This window comes from Oryctolagus cuniculus, chromosome 2, assembly GCF_051225735.1.
Source record: "Oryctolagus cuniculus isolate XC-2025 breed Fujian yellow rabbit chromosome 2, ASM5122573v1, whole genome shotgun sequence".
NCBI lineage: Eukaryota > Metazoa > Chordata > Mammalia > Lagomorpha > Leporidae > Oryctolagus > Oryctolagus cuniculus.
In genome coordinates this window covers 94,673,370-94,696,651 of record NC_142868.1, presented here as the reverse complement: position 1 = coordinate 94,696,651, position 23,282 = coordinate 94,673,370, and the positions used below count along the sequence as shown (strand labels likewise).

The 23,282-nt window shown below is 47.1% G+C and overlaps 1 protein-coding gene across 3 annotated transcripts in view; it reads left to right on the top strand.

Annotated features, from left to right (window-relative positions):
* KAT6A (lysine acetyltransferase 6A) overlaps nucleotides 1-23,282 on the top strand; it is a 116,483-nt gene that overhangs the window by 58,109 nt on the left and 35,092 nt on the right. Inside the window, exons 3-8 of one of the 3 annotated variants that reach the window (XM_051832297.3) lie at nucleotides 4,144-4,252; nucleotides 7,918-8,033; nucleotides 8,625-8,706; nucleotides 11,452-11,587; nucleotides 12,829-13,145; nucleotides 14,941-15,059. In XM_051832297.3, coding sequence (XP_051688257.3) covers nucleotides 4,144-4,252; nucleotides 7,918-8,033; nucleotides 8,625-8,706; nucleotides 11,452-11,587; nucleotides 12,829-13,145; nucleotides 14,941-15,059 — 879 coding nt within the window. Of the gene's footprint in view, nucleotides 1-4,143; nucleotides 4,253-7,917; nucleotides 8,034-8,624; nucleotides 8,707-11,451; nucleotides 11,588-12,828; nucleotides 13,146-14,940; nucleotides 15,060-23,282 lie in introns of those variants that run through there. The other 2 variants (XM_051832298.3, XM_051832299.3) reach the window with 2 other exon arrangements.

Genomic DNA, 23,282 nt, shown 5'->3' with positions numbered 1-23,282 from the left:
CGTGGAACCTCAAATCCCCTTAATTAAGCTTGGTGGTAATAATGCCTTTTTTTTTTTTTTTTTTTTTACAGGCAGAGTGGACAGAGAGAGAGAGAGAGAAAGGTCTTCCTTTTGCCGTTGGTTCACCCTCCAATGGCTGCCGCAGCCGGTGCGCTGCAGCCGGCGCACTGCGCCGATCCAAAGGCAGGAGCCAGGTGCTTCTCTTGGTCTCCCATGGGGTGCAGGGCCCAAGCACTTGGGCCATCCTCCACTGCACTCCCTGGCCACAGCAGAGAGCTGGCCTGGAAGAGGGGCAACCGGGACAGAATCCGGCGCCCCGACCGGGACTAGAACCCGGTGTGCTGGCGCCGCTAGGTGGAGGATTAGCCTATTGAGCTGCGGCGCCAGCCAATAATGCCATCTTATGTGTTAAAGTGATCATATTAAGTGTTAAAGTGAACATATAGATACGGTTAAGTGTTAAAGAGATCATATAAATAAGATCAAGTGTCTGGTAATAATAATAGAATTAAAAAGGAGAGAATATTCCAACATAGGAAGCAGTCCACATAGCAGACTCATAGAATGACATTTGCTCTAATAGCACCCTGACCTCAGAATCAGCCCTTAAGGCATCCTGGTCTGCCTGAAAAGCCCAAGAGACAGAACAATATAAATAATCACTTAAATGAATGCAACAGGTATTCTTCTGTGTCTGTGTGTGCTATTCGCCTGTGTTGCTGACTCATTGATTTCCGTTACTGTTTAGATAGGTGTAGCATCATTTGCTCAGTCCTTTCTGATTATTTGGGTCATTTTGTTATTAGGAGTACTGCTGCCTCACTGTACGTATGTGTGCCCTTAGATTGGATGTATAGCTGGGGATGTTTGTGCTGGGTCATGCGGTGTGCCTAGGTTCAGTTTGAGTGGATAATGTTGTAGTTTCCAAGTAGTTTATATTTGTGTATCCTTGTCAGCAGTCTGAGTTGCTCCACTTTTCCTTGTTAGCAACACCCTGTTCTTAAAAGTCTGTTTCCTAGGTAACTAATGAAATTGAATGTCTTTTCTTCCATGGGATTCCTGTGGAAATCCTTGCCATCTTTTCTGTTGGGCTGTCTGCCTTTCCCTGCTGGATATGAGCCATTTGCTACATATCTTCTTCATATCTTACATCTGTGGTTACCTTCGCATGTTCTTGATGGTGTCTTCCTAGTCTTCCATCTTTCTCGCTATGATTCCTGACCCGAATCAATTAGCTAGCAGATCCTATCAGTTTTACCTTTTAAATGTCTCTTAGTTATTTATCTTCTTTCCTCAATTCTGCTGGCCGTCACTGCTCGTGACCTCGAATATAGATCAGATCCCTTTTAACTGCTTATAGACTGGCTTTTCTAGACACTCTGCTCCTCTGCTTAAAATCTCCTGGTGGAACCTTTGAGGCTGCGGCATAAAGCTCAGCTCTCCTGACCTGGCTCTGCCTTCTTCCTTGTGTGTATTTAAGGTTTGTGTTAGCTTCCCACTCCGGGATGCAATCTTGGCTGACTTTTTTCTCCAGTGTCTTTTTTCATATTCCTTTCCAAGGAGAGGATGTAGTAGTTGTTAATAGAGCCATAGTTATTACCATTTTAAAGATTTATTTGTTTGTTTGAAAGAGTGGCAGGGATCTCCCATCCACCAGTTCACTCCCCCAAATGTCCACAACAGCCAGGTCTGGGCCAGGTTGAAGCGGGGAGCCTGGAACTCCATCCACCCACGTGGGTGACAGGAGCCCAAATACTTGGGTCATCATCTGCTGCTCGTGAGGTACAGTAGCAGGAAGGTGGATCAGAAGCGAGGAGTCGGGATTCAAATTGGCATCCCAGGTAGCAGCTTAACCCACTGCACGCCACACCTGCTCCACAGCCAGAGTCACTGCCGGTCTCTCTGTAACCTCTGGGCTGAGGCTCTGCGGGCTTGTCTGTGTTGGAGTGCAGTGTTGATAGGCTCATCTCTGCCTTCCGCCAGCCACCCAGGTGCACTGTGGCAGACTTCTCCCGCCTCTTCTCCCTGGTGGGAGTGCCTCAGTGCTGATGACGTCTGGACTTCTCCCGCCAGCTCCTGTGTCCTGTTGACCAGAGGCATTGCTTTGTGGGTGTTCCAGAAGCATGTTCAGCTCAGTAAGTCCCAAACTGAGCTGCTTCTCTGTCTCCCAGATTCGGTTCTGTATTCTCTGCCTTTTGGTGCGCCCTCTTCTGGTGGACCTCCCTAACACTGCTGTAAGAACCCACTTCAGGTGGGGCTTCTGTGGCACTCCCCTCTCCGTGCCCCTGCTTGATCTTCTCTCTCCTGGCACTGAACTGTGTCTGCTCCCCCCGTGACGGGGTGCGTCCTCAGGATTCTCTGTCGCCGTTCTGCACGGTGCCTGGGGTGAGTAGCTGAGGACTGACTGAGTACCTTCAGCTGAGCAGCAAGCTCGTCGTCTCTGCCTTCCTCCCAACACCGTCTACTTGAAAGTGGCTTTGCCTCTCCAGGCTGGGGCATTGCCATCTCTCAGTGCTGTAGTCATGCTTAGCTCCGTTTCTTCTCTTCCTGAGCCCTTCCGTTTCCATTTCCCGAGCTGTGGTTCAGGCTCTCGGCTTGTCTTCGCCAGGATGTTTCACCTGTTCTCGGGCTATCAGCCCCACTTGTCTTGGAAATTGGGATGAGAACTCTGCTCAAGCACAGGTGCTTATCTCCTAGTTTGAAAACCTTCAATTCTCTTCTTTTCTGGCAAGATAAAATCCAACTTTTTTTTATTTATGAGAAGTTGTATCTTAAGGTTTATTTAAGTGTAATCAACATGTGAACAGTTACAGACGTGTCTTCACGTCAGTGGTATTGGAAGTTCTCTTCCTTACGTGGCATACGTTCAGTGGAGCCCTCGTGAGCTGATCTCACTTCTTCCTTTTTGGAAAATTCCTTTCCTGGGTGCTGCTGCGTGGTGTAGTTTGTTAAGCCTCCATCCCATATGGACACCAGTACGTGTCCCAGCTGCTCCTCTTCTGATCCAGCTCCCTTGCTAATGCCTGGAAAAGCAGTGGAAGATGGCCCAAGTCCTTGGGCCCCTGCACCTGCCTGGGAGACCTGGAAGAAGCTCCTGGCTCCTGGCTTCAGCCTGGCCCAGCTCCGGACATTGCAGCCATTTGGACAGTGAACCAGCAGATGGAAGATTTCTGTCTCTCCCTCTCTTTGTAACTCTGCCTCTCAAATAAACAGATACATCTTTTAAAAATTCCTTTCTTTCCTTCATCGCAGAAACCACGAACTTTATGCACTGGCCTTAGCAGTCGGCGTCCTAGGTTCATCCTGTTTACGGGAGAGGTCTTGGAAAAGGTCCTGGAAAATACGTATGAGAAAAACTGCTGTGCGTGGGTTGAAAATTTTTTCACCCCAGAACAACCTTCAGTCCCACTTCCCACAGACGTGTGAAGGCCCCTGCGTGACGGTTGCTGCAGAGGAATGTGGACCCGATTGCCGTCTGTTGTCCCTAGACAAGCGGCTTCCCATCCCCAGACCTGCTTCCGCTCCTTCCGCTCCTTTCCCTCTCCGCCGTTTTGCCCTGGAGCTTGGTTCTTGCATTGCCCAGCACTTTCTCTCCCGGCATCTGCCAGAGTAGAGAACATCCCGCCCACGGCACTCACTGGGTCTGGCCCTGCCGAGGCACCCGCAGATGGGACTCGGGTTCAGCAAACCCATCGCAGACAAATTGTTGAGCTGAGAATTGTGTGTGGCCTGCGTGTGAGGTTCTAAATCTCCCAACGGCTCCTGCAGACCAGAGCTCCCCCGCCCTGATCATGGCTCCCTGTATGTTGGCAGTGTATGCTTTAGGCCTTGCTGCAGGCGCACAGGCCTCTTCAGGGCTCCGTCCGGGTGAAGGTTTGCTTTGTGTGATCCACACTGTGTCACTGGACTTTAGGTAGCAAACCTGATTGGACTGTGATTATTTTTGGAGGGGGGGAGTTAAGTTCTAGTTGATCACTAGGAGGACAGTTGTAAAGGCCCAGGCAAAGCAGGGTTTGTGGAAATTCACTTAGGTTACGTGTAACTCTCATAGGCATTTAAACCTGATTTTAGTGTCTTTATATCAATACTAAAAAAAAAAAAAAATTGTGTTGGGCCTGGAATGAATTGTGTTTCTCTTTACAGCCGGTTGCTGAGCCAATCCCCATCTGTAGTTTCTGTCTTGGTACAAAAGAACAAAACCGAGAAAAGAAGCCGGAGGAGCTCATCTCCTGCGCCGACTGTGGCAACAGCGGTACGTGACCTCCCCGTCCCCTCAAACGCTGCCAAGCTGGGAGGAAAGTAGTGTGACTGCCTGGGTGTCCTGAGCCCTGTGAAATCAGCCTCTTAACTTCATTCTGATTTTAGGTCATGAGACGAGCCTCTGGGTTGAGTGTGTTGCGGAGATGTTTCAATTCAGTTCACTTAGGCCGGCGCCGCGGCTCACTAGGCTAATCCTCCACCTAGTGGCGCCAGCACACCGGGTTCTAGTCCCGGTCGGGGCGCCGGATTCTGTCCCGGTTGCTCCTCTTCCAGGCCAGCTCTCTGCTGTGGCCAGGGAGTGCAGTGGAGGATGGCCCAAGTGCTTGGGCCCTGCACCCCATGGGAGACCAGGAGAAGCACCTGGCTCCTGGCTCCTGCCATCGGATCAGCGCGGTGTGCTGGCCACAGCTCGCCAGCTGTGGCGGCCATTGGAGGGTGAACCAACGGCAAAAAGGAAGACCTTTCTCTCTGTCTCTCTCTCTCACTGTCCACTCTGCCTGCCAAAAAAAAAAAAATTTTTTTTTCAGTGCACTTAAGTCAGGTCTCAGGTGGTTCTTAAATTTTGCCATCGAACATCTGCTTAACACTCAAACAGCTGTCCGCGGGAAGTTACTGCTGGTTTCTTTAATAATCAGAGCCTTATCTTTCTCGGTTTATGCCTTAGGCTTGATGAATAGATCCAAGATGATAACAGTTTTTTCCTTGATGGAAACTTACCTATATCGCATTGTGCAATAGTGTTGACACTGCCATGTGGGGAGCAGCGTGCGATTCCGGGCCCTGAGAAGGATTGTGCAGCCCCTAACGTGTCCTTTCCGGGATATTCCCGCCCTACATTCTAAGAACTCACTAGACTTTCGAGGAAGGCTTTGGTCCTTGGCTTCCTTTTCAGTGTCTCCATCAGTACAGTACGGATTCAGTCCAGAGACCAGCAGCCACGCTGTCTGCCTCAGGAGGAAGGGGATTTAACACGGGAGCTACATACTCATGACGCTGTCTAGGGCTGGGCGTCACGGCAAAGCCACCCCCCCCCCGGGGGGGGCACTGTGTCTGCCTGCGGCTGCAAGAGGCAGAAGCAGGAGCCGTCGCCACCCCATGGCCGCTGTGGCGAAGAGCTGAAATGCTGACCTGACAGCCGGCACAACCGCTGCTGGTGGCCGGGAAGAGCAGTTGGATGCTGTTGTTTCCATGACATCTGTCATTAGAACACAGCCACGAGGAAGACCATGTCTTTGCTTCATTTCTTTTTTATTTTTTTAAAGATTTATTTATTTACTTGAAAGCCAGAGTTACACAGAGAGAGGAGAGGCAGAGAGAGGGAGAAAGAGAGAGAGAGAGAGAGAGGTCCTCAATCCGCTGGTTCACTCCCCAAATGGCTGCAACTGCCGGAGCTGTGCTGATCCAAAGCCAGGAGCTTCATCCAGGTCTCCCACGTGGGTGCAGGGGCCTAAGCACTTGGGGCCATCTTATGCTGCTTTCCCAGGCCATAGCAGAGAGCTGGATCAGAAGTGGAGCAGCCTGGTCTCAACCGATACCCATATGGGATACCGGTGCTTCAGGCCAGGGCGTTAACCTGCTGTGCCACAGTGCCGGCCACCCCCCCCCCCCCCCCGCAAAGATTTATTTAGAAGATTTATTTTATTTATTTGAAAGACAGAGTTACAGAGAGGGGTAGAGACAGAGAGAGGTCTTCCATCTACTGGTTCACTCCCCAGATGGCTGAAGCCAGGAGCCAGGAGCTTCTTCCAGGTCTCCCACGTGGGTGCAGGGGCCCAAGCACTTGGGCCGTCTTCTACTGCTTTCCCAGGCCATAGCAGAGAGCTGGACTGGAAGGGGAGCAGCCGGGAGTCGAACTGGCACTGCAGGCAATGGCTTTACCCACTATGCCACAGCACCAGCCCCTGATAGCTTTTATAATAATAAAAATTGAAAGGTGACAGAGCCCAAACCTAAGGACAGATGGAGCTGTGGTAAAACATGCATACATTGCTGGTGGTAGTGGATGTTCTGTGATCGTTTTGGAAACTGTTTTGGCAGTACATATAAGCCTGTTAGACTGTACGGATGTTTAATTCACCTCACTGTCTAGTGTCACTTAGAGGATCTTACCCTACGGAATTAACAGAAGGAAAGAATCTAAACGTGGACTCATCCATGTTGGTGGTCTCTCCCTCTCACAGTTAACAGCAGGGACGTGGCCACAGGCGTTGTGATGGATAGGATCAGTGGGATGTGATCAGCTTGAGGAACACGAGGCTCACTTGAGTGTGATAGTGTTAAAAAGCACAGCGGCAATGCATACGTTCTGTCACTGAACCGTGCAAGGACTTTGAGCTCCACTGACAGGGAGAAGGAGCACAGGAAGGCGGTGTTAGGACTGTGGGCCAGGCTTTCAGCTCCTCCCCCAGCTTCCCTCAGTGCTAGTGAGGTCTTAATGACAAACTCGCCACTTGACCAAGGAATTGAAAAGAGGAGACGATGGGGCCAGTGCCGCGGCTCACTAGGCTAATCCTCTGCCTGTGGCGCCAGTACTCCGGGTTCTAGTCCCAGTTGGGGCGCCAGATTCTGTCCCAGTTGCCCCTCTTCCAGTCCAGCTCTCTGCTGTGGCCTGGGAGTGCAGTGGAGGATGGCCCAGGTGCTTGGGCCCTGCACCCACATGGGAGACCAGGAGAAGCACCCGGCTCCTGGCGGCCATTTGGGAGGTGAACCAACGGAAGGAAGACCTTTCTCTGTCTAAATCTGCCTGTTTAAAAAAAAGAAAAGTTTAAAAAGAAAAAAGAGGAGACGATGGAAGTAATCAGCCCTTTCTCTCACCCGGGAAAAATGAACATGACCAGCTTTTATAAGAGAGGGACAAGTCTGTAAACACGAAGTCATTCACCTTAGTGTTCTTCTGTTAGGGTAATAGCCAAGTGTTCACGAAGAGGAAACGGGCATGTGGGTTATGGTGTATCAATGCAGTGGGTGCAGTTTTTCAGGGTTGAGGGCAAAGTGATTACCCTGGAAGTTTGAAAATCAAACTGATGCTAACTCTTGGGATATGAATAGTTTTTTCTCTTGCTGTTGATTCTGATAACAATAAATTTTAAGCACTGCATTTGCTTTTAGTTTTAGCTTAAGTGTCTTAAATCATGAGTAAACAATGCATTTTAAATGATTGGACTTCTAGTATGTATTTTTAAACTGTAAAAATAACGTGTTATTTTAAAAATGAGACCATAAGGGAAATGTAAAATCGTTCTCCAAAATCATTATGGTTCCATTTTTTTAAACAGATGTTACCATTGTAAATAGCTTTTCATATGTTCTTCCAGAAATGGTCTGACCATAGTTTGTATTTATATAGTATATATGAACATATACATAGCAGCATGTGTACAAACATAATGCTTTCATGTCACCTGAATGAGAATTTTGGGTTTGTCAGGTTTCTAGTCCAACTGTGAAGAGGTATCCTGAATTCTGTTTGGCATTGATGTAATAGAATTGTGATACTCCATTCTGATAAGAGCTGTGTGCCAACCCTCCAGGGACACCTTGCTTTATTAGATATATATTTTGTATTTAAGAACATGGACTCTCTGTACATTGTTTGTTTAGTACAATCACAAAGTAATTCTTGATTGCTTCATTCATGAATCTTTTTCCTCTTAATAGGTCATCCATCCTGTTTAAAGTTTTCCCCCGAGTTAACAGTGAGGGTTAAGGCCTTGCGGTGGCAGTGCATCGAGTGTAAAACATGCAGCTCCTGTCGAGATCAAGGCAAAAATGCAGTGAGTATCTGCCTTCCCAAGTGGCTGTTTGATTCCACAGTAGAGTGTGCAGCTAGTGCCTCCTTCTAAGTATGCCTGCTTGTTTTTCAGTCACTGGTTCAGTAGAATATGGCATGGTAGCCTCCTTAATTTATATGTCATTACTTTAGAATACTCGCTCATTTAGACTTGGATTCTTTTGGGTCATTTATAAAGTGTCTGACTTAGATTCTTGCGCAGAAGCTAAGCTACTTTAAGGGACTACTCCTGAAATGTCTTGGAGTTGTCTGGAGGCTTGCGCTCGGGAATGGTCATTTAGTATATTCATTACAGGGCAGCCTTTTAAAAATGGATGAAAGCAGATCATGGCTAGCTTACTTCTGGTTGTTGGATATACCTGAAAGTAATGAGACTGCTTTAGCAAAGGATTGTGTTTGCTAACTGAGACTGTTGCATGTAGATCCAGGAAACGGTGTTTTGGTACCTCATCTCTTTGATATCTTTGAAGTTCCCTAGGTATTATGAAGTCCTGATCCCGACGTTTCTGTTTCATAAGGCTACGCGGAACCATTCTTTCCTCTCCTTCTCCTTTATTTATTTATTGTTTTTAAGGATAACATGCTCTTCTGTGACTCGTGTGACCGAGGCTTTCACATGGAGTGCTGTGATCCACCGCTGACACGAATGCCCAAAGGTGAGACATCTTTTCTGATGGGAATACGAAGGGATGTGTTGGTGGAAGTGTTCTTTAGCCTTATGTGATACCTCAGAATACTGCCTTCTTTAAAGGAGGGGATGAAATTATGTTAGCTCATGTTGTGATATCTCTAGGTGTCTAATGTTAAAGGCACTGATTACTGTTGCTCTATTCTTTTGACTCCGGTGCTAGGGGAGGTCTTTGGTTTGAGTGCATAATTGCCATGGAGAGCCATCTTACTATATGTTTATGGGTTCTCTAAAAGAAACATTCAGTTAGTCACTCCTGTTTTTTCCTATCACAAATTCCATTTCAACTCTGCTTCTGCGCTTTATTAGATGTCTATTTGGAGAGAGTTTTCCTGCTAATGGAAAAGGACTCAGCCTTAGGTTATAGCTGAGTTATCTGCTTGAGGCTGTTACTTGAATTACTCTTAGGCTATTCTATTCATTGCTACCTTTTGAAAAATCTTGAATTTGTACCTTGTAAAAGAATAAATACTAACCTTTTCATTCATTCGGAGGTTGGGCAAGGAGCCTTCTGAAACTCCTTCAAGATACAAAAGATTTTCTTTGGACTTCTTTTCCTGTTATTTAACTCCCACAAAAGAAGCTTTATAGCAGCTTAAAGCAGGAAACATTTTATTTTTAAATTATTTCATATTTAGAGAAGAGTGGCAAAAATAGTACACACACAGAAAAGCTCTCCTTATGTTTTTTCCCAGCTTCCTAGCGTTATCATCTTACAAAACCACAGTAAATTATTGGACTGAGGACGCTGCTGTTGGTATGATGTAGCTAATCTGTAGGCCTGGTGTCTGGACCAGTGTCTGGTGTGGGATCCCGCATCACCTTGAGTGTGCTGACTCACCTTCGTTGCTTCCCTAGACTGTGTCACTGCTGGCCTTGTCACTCCTGAAAAGCACTGGTCAGCTACACCACAGAAGCCCCTCAGTTGAGGTTTGCCTGTGTCTGTGTGGTGCTCTGAGTTTTGACAGTGCTGCGGAAGTGATGTGCGTCACAGCAGGGCATGTAATAGGGATGCGTCGTGTCCCTGGTCACGTTAGCACTGATCCTTTATTACAGTGAGGAAACCTCTCTTTTCCCCTTTGCCCATCAACATTAGTATCTGTGAATGATTCTGCTTTTTAAGATTTATTTTATTTACTTATAAGTCAGAATTACATAGAGAGATATCTTCCATCTGCCGGTTCACTACCCAAATGGCTGCAACGGCTGGGGCTGGGCCAGGCTGGAGCCAGAAGCCAGGAGCTTCTTCCAGGTCTTCCACATGGGTGCAGGGGCCCAAGGATTTGGGTCATCCTCTGCTGCCTTCCCAGGCACTTGGGCAGGAACTGGATCAGAAGTGGAGCAGCCGGAACTCGAACCAGTGCCCATATGGGATGCAGGTGCTTCAGGCTGGGCCTCTAACCTGCTGTGACACAGGCGCTGGCCCCCTGTCCATGATTCTTGGCTGTACCAGTTATTACTGGGATGCTTGCATAATGGTGATTCTGTCTTTCCCTATTTCTGCATCTGTTGATTGGAACTCTGCTATAGGAAAGGGCTTATCCTTTCTCCTGTGCTTTGTTTTTCAATTATTTGTACATTATGGACTCTTGGGTATTTTTCCAGGGGTTAACTTCCGTTACTCAGATTTTTTTTTTCTTACATTGTCACTCATATTTGGCTTTGCTGTTGGGAATTCTTCATGTTGGTGCCTGTGTCTCTTTGACATGCTTCCATTATTTTTGAATGCTTGTGTTTTGGCACTACAAAATGTTTCAATTTATCTTGTCTCTTTCCTGTGGAAATGGAATCAGCCATTTCTCTATGGACACCTGGTTTCTTCCTCCCTCCCTCCCTCTCTTCCATTCTTCCTTCCTTCTGATATTAGACTCTAATTTCTGAGTCCTAGATGTAGAACAAGGTTTTTTTTTTTTTTTCTTTGTTTCTTAATTATTTATTTGAGAGTAGAGGAGCACACTCCAATTCACTAGCTCACTCCCCAAATGCTCACGCTGGCCAAGGGGCCCAAGCTGGGAGCCAGGAACTCAGTCCAGTCTCCCGGGTGGGTGGTAGTCATCATTACTTCCTCCCAGGGTCTGCACTGCAAGGAGCTGGAATGAGGAGCTGCAGCCAGGAGACAAACGCAGGCTCTTTTGATAAGGGACATGGGTGTCCCAACCAGCATCTTCATCACTAGGCTGCATACCTGTTGCTGGAGCAGAGAGCTTTTGAAAAGATTGATGGAGGCATTGATTTGGAAAAGTAAAAGAGTGCACACACGAGTGTGGCTCGATCTTTCATCTGCTGGGTCACTTTCTGAATGCCTGCAACAGCCCCAGGTGGATCACACCAAAGCCAGGAGCCAGGAGTTCCCTCTGGGTCTCCTGCGTCAGTCATCTACTGTTTCCTAGGTGAATTAGCAGGAGTTGGATGGGCAGCAGAGGAGCTGGGACACAAACTGGCACTCTGATACGGGCTGCAGTGTCCCACGCAGCAACTTACCCACTGCACCACCACGCCCTCTGTGAGCGGAGTTCTAACCAAGAACCAGTGGCCTTCATCCCTGTGTGAGCTGGAGGGCGTGTGAGGGTCCCTCCCACTGACCTGTAGGGTTGCATGTGTGCGTTTTCATGGTTACTTCTGTGGGAGGCTGAGCGCCTCACCTAGACTCCGTGAACTCATTCAGTGCATTTGTAGCTACTGCAGCTTCACCTGGCATTTCCTTTATTTTTAGGCATGTGGATATGTCAAATATGCCGACCTAGGAAAAAAGGACGAAAACTTCTACAAAAGAAGGCAGCACAGATAAAACGGCGCTATGCTAATCCCATAGGACGTCCAAAAAACAGGTTAAAGAAACAAAACACGGTGTAAGTTGTTCTTGTGGCAAGGTGAGGGGAGAAGAGGATAGGGTTTTCTCTGCAGTAGGATTCGCTTGTTTTCTTTATGAAAAGTTTTCCATTGTCACAGCTGGCGTGTCCACATAACACTTAGGAGCCTTCAGTGAGGTGCCAGGCGCTTCACTTACATCATTCAGTCGTTAACTCTCCCAGCAACCCAGTGGAGCGTGGTACTGTTGCTGCTCGTGTTTTCCAGAAGAGGAAGCTAAGGCGTAGAGAGATGAGCTGGTACCAGGTTACGTAGTAGTGTGGAACTGGATTAACACCCACACACTCTGGCACCAGAGTCTTACCTCTTAACCCTGCCTTAACATTGCTTCTCTTACATAAAACACAGGAGAGAAAAATTTAAGTTTTGGTGGCATTTCCTAAGATCTCTCCTGACCCAGGAGTTGTTCGTGTTAGGTATACAGATCACTGGCAGGGTTCTGCCCTGACAGCCAGATCCCATTTTTGTGTTCTCCCGGTGTAAAATAATCTGAGTGTCTTCATCTATCAGCAGACATGAGACATTGTGGACTAGGAGGCTGGGCTGTGACTGGAGGAGGTGGGGTATGGTTCAGTAGCTAGTTTTTCTGTATTTGTTTTCACTGTCTCTACTGTAATTCACCTTTGCTGCTTTGTAAAACATCTTCAAAAATATTACTTGTGTTTTCTGTACTGAAGCTTGTTTTGAAAGTAGTGTAACTGAAATGAATGAGTACTGACAGTCTGAATTACACAGACCAGTATTGAAGTCCGTATCTTTAACCTGAAGTCAAGTTCTATTTTTTCTGTCAAATGCTCTTTGGACCCCTCACTCTGGGAAGTGAGTAGTACCTCTCGAGTTGGTGTGGAGATTGCGGTGGTCGCAGGCTCCATACCTGGAGGGTCCTGCCAGCTCTGCTCCGACTCCGCGTACAGGTGGAGACACAGGTGCTTGGAGGCTGCGTGGTTTGTCTAAGATGCACAGCTGGGTCAGGGTGCGGTTCCGACACTCGGAAGTGGCTTTTGATTCCTGACGTAGGGTTTGCTTGTTGTGAATAGCAAGGCTGCCTGAAGACAGGTCTTCCTCCCAGTGGTATACTGACTCAGAGCTCATGTATAGTGTACAGGACATTCATGACTGTGGATGTGTATGGAATTTTTAAATTGTATGCTGCAGACTAAATAGAAATGTTGTAAGCCTTTCTTTTTAATAGTTGCATTTTTTCCCCTCTGTGATTCTGTAGATCAAAAGGTCCCTTCAGCAAAGTCCGCACTGGCCCTGGAAGGGGACGGAAACGTAAGATCACTCTCTCCAGCCAGTCCGCCTCATCCTCAGAGGAAGGCTATTTAGAGAGAATAGATGGCTTGGACTTCTGCAGAGAGAGCAGTGCCCCCTTGAAGTTCAACAAGAAAACCAAAGGGCTCATCGATGGCCTTACCAAGTTCTTCACCCCTTCCCCCGATGGGCGGAAACCCCGGGGGGAGGTGGTCGACTACTCGGAGCAATATAGAATCAGGAAAAAGGGCAACAGGAAATCGAGCACTTCGGACTGGCCCACAGGTAAGAGCATGCAACCTGCAGTCTGCAAAAATGGATTAGTAGGAGTAGCCCTCACAATCTGGAAGAGATTTTTATTTTATTGTCACGCTGGCTATGTAATATGAGAACGTAGTAAAAATACATATCTAGATGACACTGGGGTCGGTCACTGCGGCAGTCACTTTGAGGCCGAGGAGGAAGCTGCGCAGTGGGCCAGGAGGAGCTCTCAGGGAGGCTCTGGCAGAGCCCAGACAAGCTGCCCGCAGGAATCGGGGGGTAGCCTTGAATGAGGTCAGCCTCGCACTTCCTAGATTGCTGAGTGAACCGTGTCATGAGGTTTTGGGTGTTCGCTTTATTCCTGGAAGGAAATTGGAGAAAGGGGGGTGGGTCAGCTGCTGTTGATGTAAGCATGAGATCCAGATTATATGCACATGTAGCTAGGATAAGGCTGTTGAGTTTTCTGCTTCAGATTGTGGCAGATAACTGTACGTTTTCATGGGTGTGTTAGAGAGAATATGACCTGCTCCAGAGAATTTGCTATGTTTCTGGCTCAGTTCCCTGGTTTTAAAAGTAGAAAGCATCTGTGGAGAGGGCTTAACAGTGTAGCAGATAATTCAAGTCAGAGAAGAATTTGATTAACTGTCCAGATGATTAAGATTAAGAGAGTCCCGTAGCTGAGCCGTAAGTACAGAGAACCCACCAGGAAGCGGAGAGGCCTTTGAGGAATGTGTAGGCATGCCGTCTCGGGATCACAGGGGCCAAAGGCGCAGTGTGACTCCTCTGCTGGAGGGGAGGCCCTCAGCCTGCGGACCCCGACTGGTAAGTGGCCGTGTTCACTGCGTCTCCTTCCTGCTCCTTAAGACGTGGTTCGTCAGTCCAGAGCAGCAGAGGAAATCCTCAGCGTGTCGTGTTCTCCTTTTTAATGCTTGGTTGATTGGGCTTTCACCCAAGTGGCAATCAGCTAATTCCAAGGACTTAAGACTTCGCATGTCTTCGTCAGCCATTGAAGCTGTGGATAAGCTGCAGTCTGAGCATGTCTAAGATGCAGGCAGTTTTGGTTGATCTTAGGAGGAAAGTCTGAAGGCATTCCCTAATTTAAGACATTTTTGAATTATCCATTTGTACTGGAGCTTGAGAAGAATCTAGAAAATTTTAGGATGAGAACTTGTTAGAGCAAATGTATAACATGTGTGAGAACCAGTGTTAAGCTCTTGTTATGAGTTTTGGAGTTCAGCAGCCAGTTTGTACATCATTTTATACAGTACTGCCAAGTGCCTGCATCCACCCATGTCCTGCACTAGGGGGCGTGAGAGTTACGTAGTCAAGTTACCTTTGGCGTGTACTTGCTCTTTTTTTCAGTTTGGGACTATTGTCATCAGGAATCCTGGTCCTGTAGCTTCTGGTCCCAGCTGAGCACAGACAGTGTATACACGCGGTTGACTTGAAAAGAGCTGGCACCGATAGGTCTTTGCAGCCATGCTCACACCCAGGAGATGAGGCCATCAGCAGTACTGTCTTCGGATATATGAAATAGAGTTTGTGCTTCTTAGACTTTTTCCTGTTCTGCCTATTAAAACAGAATCTGTTTTAACCAAGTTTAGATTTGGTTATGTATGTTTATAGGAAGCTTTAAGTTTTAAGGGTTTTCACTCTAGGGTAGATGTATATAAATATTCATTATTATTAATGTGTTTCTAGGAGTTTTTTTTTTTTAATGCTATCCTCTTCTTTGATATATAAATAATGTAAGATCTTAGTTTAGAATGGCGTCTTCTGAGAAGTGCAAGTCACGTACGCGCGCTCTCTGTGTGTGCAGACAATCAGGACGGCTGGGACGGCAAGCCAGAAAGCGAGGAGCGACTCTTTGGGAGCCAGGACGTCATGACGGAGAAGGATATGGAGCTGTTCCGGGACATCCAGGAGCGAGCGCTGCAGGTAAGGTCGGATGCGCAGGTGGACAGTCAGGCAGCTTGCTCGCGGAGGAGAGGCGGGACTCATCACACTGTGGGTGAAGCCAGTAGCAGTTCACCTGTAAGTTCCTAGAAGGGCCGTGGTTTTGTGTGTATCTAACTGCTGGTTATGGTTTTCCTTTCAAACCTGTCACTTCTTTGGTTTTTCAGATAAACACATTGCTTTGACGCACAGTGTTAAATGAACTTCGTTTATTTGTTGTCTGTCTGATTGTATGAAGAAGAGTTTGGGATTTAACCAAAAAGCAAACAAAAAATAAGCTTCTTGTGAGCGATAAACGCCCATTCTCATTAATTCAAGAACTATTTGTTAAAAGCTTCTGTCTTAATCCACTGTGATACAAAGCAAGATACAAATGTACAAAGAGCCTGCTTATGTGCCTGATGCTGGAGGTGCCGAGGTGAATGACAGACTCCTTTCCCTCAGGTATAGTCTGGGAGGAGACTTGTCAGTCCTAATTCACTAACGTGCAAAATTCAATGATAGATTCACAGTGTTAGGGAAGCAAGCACCTGCCAGTGCCTGGGGCTGTCAGAGGAGGACTTGCTGAGGAATCCTTTTTTTAATTTGATAGGCAGAGTTAGACAGTGAGAGAGAGAGAAAGACAGAGAGAAAGGTCTTCCTTCCATTGGTTCACCCCCCAAATGGCTGCTACGGCTGGCGCAGCGTGCCGATCCGAAGCTGGGAGCCAGGTGCTTCCTCCTGGTCTCCCATGCGGGTGCAGGGCCCAAGCACTTGGGCCATCCTCCCGGGCCACAGCAGAGAGCTGGACTGGAAGAGGGGCAACCGGGACAGAATCCGGCACCGATATGGGATGCTGGCGCCGCAGGCGGAGGATGAGCCTAGTGAGCTGCGGCGCTGGCAAGGAATCTTATTAAAACGTATGGAGTAGTTTCTCAAGATGACAGGCAAGAGGGTCACATATAAACAGAAGGACTCCTGCATGGGGGGCAGGGGTCCCAGCACTTGGGCCATCTTCTGCTGCTTTCCCGGGCCATAGCAGAGAGCTAGATAGGAAGTGGAGCAGCCAGGACTTGAGCCAGTGCCCATATGGGATGCTGGCACCTCAGGCTGTGGCTTTAGCCACTTCACCACAGTGCCAGCCTCAGGATTTGGGGATTAATAGTAATGTGAAACCATTGAGTAGTTTCTCAGAAGGAATTAGCAAGATCAGATTTGTGTTGAAAGTGGGTTTGGACCTGAGCAGGAGTGGAGGCGGGGAAGCCACTCTACGGGTGTTTCCGGTGACCTGGAGCACAGAAGAAGGCGGCTGGGACAAGAGATCGCGGTGAGAATGGGAGAAAGGAGGTGGGTTCAGAATGTGTTCTGGAGGTGGAGTCAGCGGAACAGAACTGGATGGTAGATTTGAGGTGTGGTTTGAGGGAGCAAGAGGTTCTCAGAGGTGACTTCTGGGTTTTCTAATGTGATATAATTGAGAAAGTGGTCTGAAAGCTAACTTGGGAGTCTACTGATGAGATCAGAATATAGATTCTGTGTGTGGAGTATACTCTATATAATATAGAAAAGATTCATGAAGATAATTCGGGGTCAGCTTTGAGAGCATAGATATAGCTTGCTAGAATCTGCTTCAACTTAACGTTTCATTATCAGGGTCTAAGACAGTCTTAGAGCGGCACCAGCTAGAAACAGGTGATAAAGGAATCCATCCAACAACAACCCATCCTTCACTGGGTGACTACTGAGTCCTAGAAACTATGACAGATACAGGGATGTAAGACAGACAGTTTCTATTCTGTTAGAGCTTACAGTCTACTAGGAAACCTGTTCAAAAAAGGAAACTGATACTTGTTCATAAGATTATCTTGATTAGTTATACTTTTGTGTGGAACATTATCCAGACCAAGAATTACTGAAATCTTAGTAAGATTTTTTTCGAAAATGGTGATTCATTAGTTGGTTTTGTTTTGTTTATGAACTTGGGACAGTGTTCTGTCATTAGCTCTATGACATATGCTTATGTAAAGGAGAACTCACAAAGGAAAAACGGAAACATTAAAAAAGAGGAGTATAAGTTTTGTTTTAGAATTTTATTTCAGTTATATATAGGAGCTTGTTGATAAAATGATGTTTCCGTATGTAAAGAATTTCCACTTTTTCTTTTAATTGATTTACAATAATTGTACTCATTTATGGGGTACATTCTGGTATTTTGATACATGAATACTGTGTAATGATTAAGTCAGGGTAATTAGCATAGGCATCACTTCAAATTATTTATGCATTTATCTTTGTTAGGAACATTGAAATCCTTTCTTCTGGCTATTTTGACGTTTATAATAAATTATTGTTAACTATAGTCACCCTAACTGTTCTGCAGAACATGAGAAATTTACATATCTTTATTTTTTAAGATTTATTTATTTATTTGAAAGAGTTGCAGTGAGAGAGGGAGAGAGCGAGAGAGCGAGAGAGATGTCCTCAATCTGCTGGTTCGCTGCCCAGATGGCCACAATGGCCAGGGCTGGGCTAGACTGAAGCCAGGAGCTTCTTCTGGGTCTCCCATGTCGATGACGGGGGCTCAAGCACTTGGGCCATTGCCCACTGCTTTCCCAGGCCATTAGCAGGGAGCTGTGTTGGAAGTGGAGCAGCTGAAATACGACAGCCCGTATTGGGTTGCCAGCATCGCAGTGGCAACTTGCTGCACCAATGTTGGCCACACATCTCTGTATTTTTGTACTCGATAACCACTTCTGTCTCCTCCCCCCTTCCCTCCCTCTGTTAACCATCATTTTTGAAAGCTAGTTTTGGTGTGGCATAATTTTAAGATGTCCCTTGGCTTTTTAAAAAATATTTTTTCCCAGAATCCTGTATTTAAGGGATACAAAGTTCATGCATTTTATAAATACAACTTTAGGAACATAGTGATTCTTCCCACCCTTCTTCCTCTTCCTTCCTCTTCCCACTCTTATGTTTTACTAAGATCTATTTTTTTTTTTTTTTTTTCCTGATCCGAAGGCAGGAGCCAGGTACTTATCCTGGTCTCCCATGGGGTGCAGGGCCCAAGCACTGGGGCCATCCTCCACTGCACTCCCTGGCCACAGCAGAGAGCTGGCCTGGAAGAGGGGCAACCGGGACAGAATCCGGCGCCCCGACCGGGACTAGAACCCGGTGTGCCGGCGCTGCAAGGCGGAGGATTAGCCTAGTGAGCTGCGGCGCCGGCCCTAAGATCTATTTTCAATTAACTTTATACAGTTAAGATTAACTCTACACTATAAAGAGTTCAACAAACAGTATGAAAAAAAAACCTCAATAGTCAAGAAAGGTCTGTTCAAAGTCATTGCTTCTCAGATTGTCAGTTTTACTTCTATAAATTGCCTTGTAGGTGCTCTATTATTATTAGTTACCATGGATCAGGGAGAACATAAGGTATTTGTCCTTTTAGGGCTGGCTTATTTCACTAAATATGATGTTTTCCAGTTTCATCTATTTTGTTGCAAACGACAGGATGACAGGGTTTCTTTTTTTTTTTTTTTTTTTTTTTTAAGATTTATGTATTTGAAAGTCAAAGTTACACAGAGAAGGAGAGGCAGAGATAGAGAGAGAAGCCTTCCATCTGCTGGTTCACACCCCAGTTGGCCACAACAGCCCGAGCTGCGCTGACCTGAAGCCAGGAGCCACGAGCTTCTTCCGGGTCTCCCATGCGGGTGCACGGGCCCAAGGACTTGGGCCATCCTTTACTGCTTTCCCAGGCCATAACAGAGACCTGGATCAGAAGTGGAGCAGCCAGGGCTTGAACCGGTATCCATATGGGATGCTGGCACTACAGACATCAACTTTACCCACTATACCACAGCTCCGGCCCCAGGATTTCATTTTTTTAACCATTGTGTAGTATTCCATGGTGTACATATGCCATAATTTCTTTATCCAGTCTTCTGTTGATGGACATTTGGGTTAATTCCACATCTTAGCTATTGTGAATTGAGCTGCAAAAAATATTAAAAAAATATATATATATACACACACATATATATTTATATATATATACACTTATTATTTGAAGGGTAGAGTTTAGAGGTGGGGGTGGGGATGTAGAGAAAGGAGATTCTTCCATCTGCTGATTTACTCCCTAAGTGGCCGCAACAGCTAGGGCTGAGCCAGGCCAAAGCCAGGAGCTTCTTCCGGGTCTCCCACGTGGGTGCAGGAGCCCAAGGACTTGGGCCATCTTCCACTGCTTTCCTAGGCACATTAGCAGGGAGGTGGATCAGAAGCAGAGCAGCTGGGACTTGAAACAGTACCCATATGGGATGCTGGCGCTGCAGGAGGCGGCTTTACCTGCTGCTCTATAGTGCTGGCCCCAAAGTGATATCTCTTGATACTAGTGAAATTAGGATAGAGGGAAGGAGGCTGTTTAGTGTATTAAGGCATTCATCCCTTAGTTGTAAGTCACATGTTCAAGGTTGCCTAGCTGTATTTTGAACTTCATTCATGTGACATTTTAGCACAGTTTTCTAGTACTTGTAAAATTCAAGTTAAGAGCCTAGGTACTAGAAATGAGCAAGCAGCCAGCTCAGTTTGGGTTTCTTCAAACCCTCTCTCTGCTGAGTGACCTTGGTTAAACAAGTTAGTTATTAGATTTGTTGAAAAGGAAACAAGCACTGAGACACCCATATTTCATATCAGAGTGCCCAGTTCAAGTCTCTGACACCCATGCTTTCTGTCCAGCTCCCTGCTAATACACCTGGGTGGCAGCAGTGATGGCCCACAGACTGGGGTTCCTGCCACCGACGTGGAGACCTGAGTAGCTCCTGGCTTCAGACTGGCCAACCCCAACTGTCGTGGCCATTTGGGAATGAGCCAGCAGACAAAACATCCCATCCATCCTTCCACATCTCTCTCTCTCTTTATCTCCATCTCTCTCTCACTCACTGTGCCTTTCAAATAAATCTTTAAAAAAAGATTTGTTGAAAGGGTTAAAGCTGGTATTTTCAAAGCTTTTCAAGCACTGTATCATTCATGTAGCAAACACTCGCTCAGTGTGAGCTGCTGCTTGCTATCTTAGTTGTAGGTTGTAGAAATACACAGATCAATAGAAAATGTGTCTTTGCCTTCCAGTTGAAACATTTAGAAAGAGTCTACAGCCATACCACCATGAGTGGGCCTGATCTTGTGTAATCTCGGAAATATTTAGAAAGAAATAATTAGAGCCATGTGGTTAGTGTTAGGTACTCTCCACTTTCTGCCCTCTATTATTTTTAGCATTTATGCTCCCCCCCTTTTTGCATTTAATGCAATCTTACTACTAATTGCTTGCTCTCATTTCACAAATGAAGAAATTAAAGCCTTAGGATTATCTTCTTACCTGGAGCTGATGGGTGTTGAGTAGTGGAGTCAATATTTGAACCCAGGCAACCCACACCCAGAGCCTTAAGTCTTAATTGCTAATTTGTGTTAGAACGTCACCGTGGAGATGCATGAAGATGCTTTGAGCATGAGCAGGAGGCATCTGATGGGGATATCAGGGAAGTCTCTGTGGAGGCGGTGACAGTTGAGCAAGGTTTACTATTGCCTAAGAGGAGGAAACACTGCAGATAGTGTAGCATGGATATGAGAGATCTTATGAACTCTTGGTGCTGCAGGTAGTTTGGCTGGCTGGAGTTCAAGGAGGGGATGAGTCTGGAAAGCTGCCAGGTCACCAAGAGACTGTTCCATATCAAGAACCTGGTTCTTTATCTTGTAGGTAAAGCGGCTCCTTCAGTAGTTAAGTGAGGCTTAGAGCCGTTGGGAAGCACTGGGGTGTTTAAGAGAGTTATGTGATCACGTTTGTGTTTCAGAAACTCAGCTGTGGTGATGCTGCATTGGAAACACAGGGCCATCTGCCAGTCAGGTGGTCACACTAGTAATAGTGATAGACTGAGAAGTGACTAGGACCAGCATCAAGGAGGAGGAGATAGAAAGTAGGCAAAAATGGATAATCTCAGGGATCTTTTAAGAACAGTTGAGGGGCTGGCGCTGTGGCATAGTAGGCTAAGCCTCTGCCTGTGGCAACGGCCATCTCATATGGGCGCTGGTTCCTGCCCGGCTGCTGCTCTTCTGATCTCACAGCTCCCTGCTGTGGCTTGGGGAGGGCAGTGGAGGGTGGCCCAAGTGCTTGGGCCCCTGCACCTGCCTGGGAGGCCTAGAAGAAGCTCCTGGCTCCTGGCTTTAGATGGCCCAGCTCCGGCCGTTGTGGCCATTTGGGGAGTGAAGCAGTGGATGGAAGACCTCTTTGTCTCTCCCTCTTTCTGTTTGTAACTCTACATCTCAAATTAATAAATAAAAAGATGTAGTATAGAACAAAATGATGCGGTTTTATGTTGGGAGTTGGGGCTGAGGGAGAGGGCAGAACTGAGTAGGTGTTTGATTTTGAGAAGTTGATGACCTCAACTGTAGGAGTCTAGGAAGATGGTCTCCTCTAGATGGAGGAAGAGATGGTGCTTACGTTGGAGCCTGGGTCAGCTGCTGTGATTAGAGTGGAAGTCAGGAGGGCGTTAGGTAGCAGGTGTGCCATGGTACGGGCACATAGATGGTAGTTGAAGCCACCTGGTTCATCACTGAAGCCATTAATGTAGATAACAGTGATGTGTTTGTTAACAATCTGTTTATTTGGCAGGAAGAGTGACAGAGAAGGGTACAGTGAGGTGGAGAGAACTTCCATCTGCTGATTTACTTCCAAAGTGGCCGCAATGGCCAGGGCTGCTCCAGGCTGAAGCCAGGACCCCCTAAATTCCATACAGGTCTCCTGTATCAGTGACAGGGGCCCAAGTACTTGGGCTATCATCCACTACCTTCCCAGTCACATTTGGGAGGTGGATTGGAAGCAGAGCACTGGGTTGGAAGCAGTTGAACTGGCTTTCTGATATGGAATGCCTGTGTTGCATGTGGAAACTTAACCTACTGACAACAATGCTGGCCCCTAGATAACATTCATTTAATAAATATTGCGGGGCCGGTGCTGTGGTATAGCAGGTAAAGCCACCACCTGCAGTGCCTGCATCCCATATGGCCACCGGTTCAAGTCCCAGCTACTGCACTTCCGATCCAGCTCTCTGCTATGGCCTGGGGAAGCAGTAGAAGATGGCCCAAGTCCTTGGGCCCCTGCACCCACATGGGAGATCCGGAAGAAGCTCCTGGCCCCTGGCTTCCGATCGATGCAGCTCCAGCCATTGTAGCCAACTGGGGAGTAAACCAGTGGATGGAAGACTTTCTCTCTCTCTCTCTCTCTTTCTCTCTTTCTCTCTAACTCTGAGTTTTGAATTAATTTAAAAAAAAAAAAAAACAAACCATACAGCTTCCAGCAAATAGATCCTGAGAGCACTTTCTCCTTTAAAAAATAAATAAATGAATATTGCTAAATACTTACTATCATGTTCCAAGCACTGGATTTATAGCAGTGAACAAAACAGATTTTTTTTGGAAAAAATTAATCTGTATTCAGGGGAGCTTCAGTTTCGCTTGGGTGGGAATAGGGTCAAACAAGTGGTGTGTCATATGATAGTAGTATGATGGAAAAGCAGAGGAGGCGGAGAGAGAATCCAGGGGGAGTGTGAATATGTGCAGTTTTTGGATTCAGGCACTGGGGGCGTTGTCTTTGACATTTAATGCAGAAACCTGAAGGAAGCGAAGGGGAATGGCAGAGGGCAGGAGACACAAGTGAAGGTTTGTGCTCGGCACTGTGAAGGGAACGCTGGGCGGTGAGAGCCAAGTAAGGCAAGAGGGCAGGGAGAGCGCAAGGCTGCATTGTGTGTCTGCTGCGCCGCTCCGAGGGCTTGGACGGAGTGCGCACAGGAGGGACACCGACTGGCCTGAACTTGCAGCAGCAGCCTGGAGGCAGGCAGGAATCTCGGAGGCGGCTGTCCGGGTAAGACATAGGTCACTGGATCACAGTGGCAAAGGTGGAACTCAGGTTCTGCTTTCGGAGTGGGCGTGGTGCAGCAGGTTCCGCCGCTGCTTGGAGTGCCTGCCTCCCACACCGGAGTGCCAGCTCGAGTCTCAGCTCCTCTGCTTCCGTCCAGCTGCCTGCTGATGCAGCCTAGGAAGCAGCAGGTGGGGGCCCGAGTGCTTGGGCCCTGCCACATGGGAGACTTGGATGGAGTTCCAGGCTCCTGCCTGCTGCCTGGTCTAACCGTGGCTGTGTGGCTATTTGGGGAGTGAACCAGTGGACGGAAGATTCAATCTCTTTCTCTC